This window comes from Oncorhynchus mykiss, chromosome 6, assembly GCF_013265735.2.
Source record: "Oncorhynchus mykiss isolate Arlee chromosome 6, USDA_OmykA_1.1, whole genome shotgun sequence".
Taxonomy (NCBI): Eukaryota; Metazoa; Chordata; class Actinopteri; order Salmoniformes; family Salmonidae; genus Oncorhynchus; species Oncorhynchus mykiss.
Window position 1 is genome coordinate 59,862,307 of NC_048570.1, and position 7,968 is coordinate 59,870,274.

At 40.5% G+C, this 7,968-nt stretch overlaps 2 protein-coding genes across 3 annotated transcripts; both read right to left on the bottom strand.

Moving 5' to 3' along the window:
• Positions 1 to 465: 465 nt before the first annotated feature.
• On the bottom strand, positions 466 to 2,183 carry LOC110526258 (pleckstrin homology domain-containing family F member 2). Its single transcript, XM_021607067.2, has 2 exons — positions 1,986 to 2,183; positions 466 to 1,840 (listed from the first exon to the last, which is right to left on the bottom strand). Exons 1-2 carry the CDS (start codon positions 2,075 to 2,077, stop codon positions 937 to 939), a joined length of 996 nt encoding a protein of 331 aa, XP_021462742.2. The 5' UTR covers positions 2,078 to 2,183; the 3' UTR covers positions 466 to 936.
• A 1,961-nt stretch (positions 2,184 to 4,144) lies between these two features.
• pop4 (POP4 homolog, ribonuclease P/MRP subunit) lies at positions 4,145 to 7,749 on the bottom strand. 2 transcript variants are annotated; one of them, XM_021607068.2, is made up of 7 exons: positions 7,345 to 7,749; positions 7,106 to 7,158; positions 6,318 to 6,541; positions 6,112 to 6,189; positions 5,959 to 6,020; positions 5,709 to 5,810; positions 4,145 to 5,586 (listed from the first exon to the last, which is right to left on the bottom strand). In XM_021607068.2, exons 1-7 carry the CDS (start codon positions 7,349 to 7,351, stop codon positions 5,450 to 5,452), a joined length of 663 nt encoding a protein of 220 aa, XP_021462743.1. In that variant the 5' UTR covers positions 7,352 to 7,749; the 3' UTR covers positions 4,145 to 5,449. The 2 variants fall into 2 exon arrangements, with proteins under 2 accessions (XP_021462743.1, XP_036836513.1); XM_036980618.1 differs by lacking the exons at positions 7,106 to 7,158; positions 7,345 to 7,749 and adding an exon at positions 6,989 to 7,010.
• Between the last annotated feature and the right edge of the window lie 219 nt (positions 7,750 to 7,968).

The following is a 7,968-nucleotide window of genomic DNA, read 5'->3' on the forward strand; positions in this document are numbered from 1 at the left end:
GGATGAGGTAGGTAGTTGGATGGGCTATTTACAGATGGGCTGTGTACAGCTGCAGCGATCGGTAAACTGCTCAGATAGGTGATGCTTAAAGTGAGTGAGGGAGAAAAAAAAAATCTTCTTTTTCCTACGGGTGGGTGTTGTTATGGTGACCAGTGAACTAAGGCAGAGCTTTACCTAGCAAAGACTTCTACATAAAGTGTTCATGATAGACATGTTGCAGTTGAATGTTCTTTCCAAAATGTCATTGGCAGTTGCCCTGAGTATTGCCAATGACAACACTAGAGTTAGGAAAATCAAGTGACGGAAGAACTTTCTCTAAAGGCTTATCTACTGCACCTGTTGCCCCAGGACTGTTTCATGTGTCTGCTGGACTTTTGTAACACTAAGCACTTAATAGTTTGATTACAGCTGTTTGGAGGTCAACAAAGCAGTCTTACCAGGTGTTCGGGACAAGGATGACAAAAGTTTGCTATCAAAATATGTTTTATTTTATAGGTAAATGGTTGATGTGAATGTGATAAACGAGTATAGGTATTGTCATTTAGAGTTATAATTGCAGGTACACATAATATGGGCACGTTATCTTAGTCAACATGCCTTTTTTTTTAAAGAAGATAAGTATAGGATGAATATAAAAGTATTCAGTGCAAAATATTTCATGTAAACAAAGATGCTGCGTGAGTGTATAATGGACAGTCAACAATGCATACTACAGGTTAACATTTATCAAACGGATGACACAAATAAGCCCCCCCCCCCCAATACACTCAAAGGTATATTAACAGGAATATATTGATCCAGTAGTGTTCATATTTGCACAATATTTCTGATTTACATGTGACCATGTAACGTCTTGATTTGACACTTCTTCACCACATACTCATTCAGTAAATACTTTTCAGTGTCCTCTCACATTGTCCAAAATTCCAATTCAATTCAAGTCAAGTGGCTTGACAAGCCAGTGAGATTGGGACTTTGATGGTGCGGTTTTAAATAGTTATACGGGGACCAAGAGTTGATCTGAGACTCAACCCACTTGTGTGGTGCGTGGTCATCTACCCGCTCATCTGCCTCATCGTCGATAGTCGCCTCGTACTCGGGCATGACCAGTTCGTATTCATCAGAGCAGTTCCTCCCATCACTGTCCCCCCGTGAACGCACCTCGTCCTGGGTCAGCGCCCCATGGTCCTGGAGACTGAGGTGACACAGTCGACATACCCTCACAGGCTTAGTAGAGATGTGGCAGATTACGGCCCGGTTCTTGGAGCAGGCGTTGCAGACGACGAAGCCGCAGCGACGACAGTGGTGGCGTCGTTTGTTGACCCGAAATGTTTTAGAGCAGCGCATGCAGATGGCGGACGCCCGGTCAGGGATCCAGGTGGTGGCGAAGGTGCATCCGGGCTGGCAGCCGGCATGCTGCAGCTGCTTGAACTTGCAGTCTTCGATGTGCTTCATCCAGGCATGCTTCTCCTCAGCAGAGGCAGCTGACACGTAAAATGACTTCCGTGGGGTGCGGATCAACCACTGGTTCTCCATGCTGACCCCGTCCTCCAGGTCCTCTAGCTGGATATCCTCCAGGGAGATTATCTGCTGGTTCTTGTGCCAGTGTCCATGAAGGATGATGCTACCGTAGACCAAAATGTCATTAAACAAGTAAAATACTTTGGGCTGTGGGCGGCGTCGACACAGCTTCATCAGCCGCCCCTCGCCTATCAAGACCCGGCCAGGTCTGAACAGGGACTTCCCAGAGGGGCCAAAGGAGTTCTCCACTGCCTGGATCCGCTCTCTGTTCTCTTGCGTGAAAGCCAGCTGGTCCACCATGATGAGCTGGATTACAACACTACAGGAAATTTACAAAACATTCACAAAATGTAAATACAATTGAAATAACAAAACAATGACATTAAGTTTACACATGAGATGAAATGGTAGGCCTATGTCACTAATGATCGAATAAATGTATAGTGAAAAATAGTAAATTGTACCTTTTACTCTCTCTTTTGTGATTAATATCTTGTTTACGCTGCAGCAGTCTGTGTCTCGGTAGTAAATCGCTTAGTTCCCGATTGACCACCATACAGTAGGTTTTGTCAGTGTCAAGTAGTAGTTTCTGTAATGAAGAGTGAGTTGCCACAAGAGGTCCTTTATATGTGAAACTCACATTTCCTGTTGAGTCGCACAGCATGGGGAGTTCCAAAACAACTTGACGTGGAGAGAGAGAGAGAGAGAGAGAGCAATTAGAAAGAAGGAAAACAGGCAAGACCAGATTCCAAAACATGACGGGATGTGACTCCGGGCATAGAGATCCTGTTAAATTACAGTAAATACAAGAATTGTAAATGCAAATTCTATGACTAGGACTATGAATACAGGAAAACCCCTGTTGGACAGCATTAGAGCTAGCATCCTTAATTGAAACAATAATAAAGCTGTCATCCCGCCAGTGTTTTGGTAAAAAGCTGAGGGATGGGCCTTGGAGAAATGTAAACACTCTCACATTTATAGAGAGAGCTATGGATGCAAGGACTGATCATCCATGATATCAACATGTTTTTTAACCATGTTTTGAGGCTATACGGTGTTTGTTTACATGTACAATGTTTACAAACACTGGAATAAAAAACAACAGTTGACCTAAGCTCATGTGGCATTTACAATTCTTCAAGAATCAATGGATATGAGTGTACAAAACATTAAGAACGGTTCTTTCCATGACAGACTGACCAGGTAGATCTAGGTGAAAGCTAGGATCCTTTATTGATGTCACTTGTTCAATCCACTTCAATCAGTCTAGGTCCAAAAGTATTAACAGCTTCTACCCCCAAATCATAAGACTCCTGAACGGCTAATCAAATGGCTACCCAGACTATTTGCATAGAACTGCAATGCTGCTGGGTTTTTCAGAATCAACCGTTTTCCGTGTGTATCAAGAATGGTCCACCACCCAAAGGACACCCAGTCAACTTGACACAACTGTGGGAAGCATTGGAGTCAACATGGGCCAGCACCATGTGGAACACTTGACACCTTGTCGAGTCCATGCCCTGGTGAATTGAGGTGTACAAAACATTTGGAACACATTCCTAATACTGAGTTACACCCTCTTTTGATGGACCATTCTTGATAAAACACAGGAAACTGTGGAGTGAAAAACACAGCAGTGTGCAGTACTTGATACACTTAAACCGGTGCACCTGGCACCTACTACCATAACCCGTTCAGTTTATCATCCATTTATAGGTCCAAAAATGTACGTAGCAACCAAGGATTCCAGCTTTAAGCAGAAATATTAATAACAATATAATGATAGGAAAAAAATCACATGGCTATAAATTATAGGAATATAATGACGGTTAGTGATACTAGCTAATGGTTGCAGCTGAAAAACAAAACAATGAACTTGCTATAATTGAAAAGCAGCATTGAATGGAAAATCACAAATGATTTTGCTGCATGTAGATCAGACACTCGCTCTGGGGAAAACCACAAATATTCGCTAGTATGAGAAAGTGTTCTCTTGATGGATCACTCCTATGGAATGTTGTATAAACTAGGACATAGGCCTACACAAAGACCAACTTCTGATAGGGAAGCATTGAAAAAATGTAATGACATCACAATCACAAGTGATCTTCTCAGGCCACCTTATGATGGAACACGCAGATTAAAAAAGCAAACGTACAAACGTGCCATTTTCAGAGGCCATATCTTCTTTAAACACAACTATCACAAGTAAGAATGAGTAAACAATGTAATTGTGTTGTGTTAGCTCAAACGTGTGTATCATTGAACTAGGTGCAAGAGTTGTTACAGCTAACAAGGTTGGCCTTTTTTCAGTAGAAAAAACACTACATGAAAGTACAGTTTAACTGTGCCTGATGTTTACCAAAAAGGCATCATTCTATTTTTAAAACAGACCATCATCAACTGACTGTCAACAACCAACATTTAAAGAACAACCCCAATTTTGTCTGTCTGGTTGAGCAGAATACAGCAAAGACTGTACAGGTGGAGAAAAAGATTAAGACATTGTTTCAAGGAATACTCTTACCGGCCATTATACCATGACAAATATGACAGATTTCCAACAAGCTCTACGCTTTACAAGAATACAGAAGTAGAACAAAAGAATTGTGAAATCTGGTTAATGTGCATCCTGTGTTTTTTTTAATGAGGGAACACAATATGCCCCAGTATGGCTATTCTTTAGCATGGAATGCCAAGTCACCAGGGCTGAACAAATAAACATAGCACATGCATGCTAGAAACAGTGGACTTGAATATTACACATACAAGGTTGAATAAAAACGTATGCTTTTTGCAGCATCAAATGAGGTCATAGACGCATGTGTTGCATTGCACGGACTGATTCACCAGCCCTCTTGACCAAGACCTTACACCCTGTGAAAAGAAAGTAGAAATCATATTTGAAGTCCCAGTGAAGAAGGAAGTGATGACATTAAGTGGTTCCCTTCCAGTCGGTCTCATACACACCACCTGCCCAAAAAACGAAATATCTCATGCATCAGCACACTACTTAAAACAGGGATAGGCTTTTTACTGGGAAATGAGGGAAATAAAATGTTACAATATTTTACAAAACAGACAGCAAATGCTTTGTATATTAAATTGATTTAAAAATATATATATCAATTCAATTACTCAGTTGTCATTATTGTAATAGCATTAAAAAATTGACAAAATCACACTCATGGTTAAGAAACAAATATGAGCAATCCAAACGCCAACAGAGATATACTTGTCAATGCAACTCAACTACCAAATGAAAATTTCAGGTCAGCAATGTTTAGTATCTACGCCACTTCAATTGACAAACCAACATCCAAACCAGCAATATACAACAGGTACCTCATAAAAAATTGAGCAACTAGGAAATTCCCAAATTATCAGGAAATTAAGCATCTTGCATACCAAAGACAGGCATATTTTCAGTTTCCACATAGTAGTATCATTGTATTGTAACTCATTGTGTTACTTCAAACTAGGTGATCAAGGAAATGTAATCTGTCATTTGACAACAATTTATAGAGATAGATATGTTTATTGTACATACATTGAAGCAGATTGATTTAGTGCCACCTTGTGGACATAGGTAGTGTTGCTCAAAACAGATCAATGTATTTACAATTCTGTAAAATAATTGAATCATTGACCAATCAATGGACACGTTTACAAAAAAAGAAAATACCAACACAAATGCTTTCTAATCACAACTATGTTCTGATTGCTTTGAGTTTGTCAGGTCTTCTGTCTTTGCCACAGTATAAAATGCTATAGAACAGGACTTGCATCCAAAACAGAAGCCGAGGTTCCCGTATGACTTGAAAATAAGAATTGAAGATGGTGATAGTCCTTATTATAGATCCTGACAGGAGTTGTTTACTTCTCTGTCCTTTGAGCTCAGTCTCATTACTACACTCCAACAGGATCACAGGTCTATGGTTCCTTTGACTTTAAATTTCTTTGCGGATCGCTCGCTTGAGCGGAGTTCAAACTTGCTACCGTAGATATGGGAGACAAAGCCATCGATCTCCACAGCAAACACACTGTTTCGCTTCGGTATGACTGCAGAAGAAGGAGAGATAAGGAAGAAAATAGAATGTCAGTTTGGCAGTTGAAAAACAGTTCAATAACAGCAGACTTAACGAGTACCTAAACAAAAAGGTACTGAAATGTGGCGTACAAACCTTTCAGTTTGTCCTCCTTTGTGATGATTTTGAAGACATGTTTCATCTCCTGCACTAGGATTCCTGTGGTGCCTACATACGAGGGGCATTTGGACCTGGCCACTGTTTCACACACGCAAAAACATTGGTGATCATTACATACACATGATTATATACAATGTGCCATAGATGTGCTAATTAAGATCCTGAAGACTGGCATCGATTAGTGACAGTAACAGCAAACGTTTTTGGACCAAATCAACAAACTCACCTGTAAGAATGGCACCATGAAAATCAGCCTTCAACAGCCTCTGCTGAATTGTCTGTGGGTTGCTTCAACATAGATGTCATGTTATTAGGACTTAACATTCTAGCCATACAAAAAGCTTTGTCCTACATGAACCAAATAAAATGCTTTTCTTACCTCTCTGGTTTCAATCCGTTGCACAGATCTCTGATGTACTGTTCCCATAGCTCATGCAAGGGCAAGAAAAGCTCATATCTGCAGAGATAAAAATAATAACAAGCGTGTAAAAAAATAAATACGCCTTATTAGGATGTAAACCTAACATGTCAGAGCAGTGTAAACAACATATTTAGTCCTACAACAAGGAAAAAGCATGTACAAACTTTTGATGCTCTGGTTTCAGCTGAAAGACCTTCATCTCTCTCCTTTGTTTAGCATTGAGACCCTTGGCTCTCTTTTTGTTTTTCTTTTTCTTCTCCTTTTTCGCATACTTTAGAACCACAGCCTTGTGAAGCATGAAGTCGCCGATTTCCTTCTTGCTCATACCCGGTAAACTGTTCTTCAGAAAGCCATTTGTGAACATCTCCGCCTGCTTATCACTCTGAGACTGTATGGGCACCAGAACAGACATATCCCATCACGAGACAACTATAACTAACAGGCTAGTTAGGCTATGTATCTAGCTTGTCTGCACAACTGAAAACAGTTAGGCTTTGTGACAGCATATTTAAGTGATAATGCCTGAGAAGCTGGTGTTTGAAGGATATATTAGTAGAGGGCCCGGCAAACCATGCCATTATATCCTCCAAACACTGGCTTTGAAAGCATTATCACTTTTATACAACGGGTTACCAACATATTCAAATAATGACTGACATAGTATGAATTTACTCATACTATTCCATCCTTTCACAAGATATAGTTCCAACACAAATCTAGGGCTGCTACCCAAGCCGGCTGGTCGTTCATTCTATTGGTTCGTTTGCGAACCACCCAGTTTATAATGGTGAATATGTTAAAGAGTGTCTGTGATTAGATCCTAACAGCAGACTACCTAGTTGCAGTGGAAGGCTTTCTATAAATGCCTGTCTCAGGTTGTGTCCAACCTAATTCCTGGCTACATAATGATAGCGAACACGACAGTATCACAACAGCACCGTAGGATACCCACCACTATACCCAGAATGTGTCCCTGATCAGGAGGTAGGCTAGCCTGCACGAGTCCTAGAAGATAAGAGAACAAATGTTACGTTATCAGTTAGCATTTTAGCGAATGTTGTGAGATGTAGCTAGGAACAACACATATGCTAACGTTCGTAAACGTGTAGCTAGCTAATCTTAAAATAATGAACAACGAATGGATTCATGTGAGTAATAGTTCGTTTAAAAAAGACAGGTTAGGATACTCACTCTCCATATTTCAACTGGTACGCAAGTATGTCTGTAGAAGCCACAGCTCCAGTTGTAAAATAGCTAGCTAGCACTCAACTTTGACAATGCATGTATTCACAACACATGGGACTATCGTACGCAGGCGCACAGCTGTAACACTGACTTAGGCCGTCGAGAGGCTATGGCTAGTGCTATATGGGTTCATTGAGACGTTCCTACCGTAAACCTAGCCCTTGATCATGACTATTTGTTCCATTACATTACACATAAGAGTCATTGGAGGAAGGCGTCTTCTGTATGGGGGTGTTTTGAACCCTAATAACCCTAAGAACCCTAATGTTTGGTCTGAACATTAACACGCACCGCTTACGGTCATAGCCGCGTGAAGTAGGGGTGCTGAGGGTGCTGCAGCACCCCCCTCCGAAAATTCTGAAAAATGTCTATACACTACGATTCAAACGTTTGGGGTCACTTAGAAATGTCCTTGTTTTTGAAAGAAAACCTTTTTTTTTGTCAATTAAAATAACATCAAATTGATCAGAAATACATTGTAGACATTGTTAATGTCGTAAAGGACTATTGTAGCTAGAAACAACAATTTTGTTATGGAATATCTACATAGGCGTACAGAGGCCCATTATC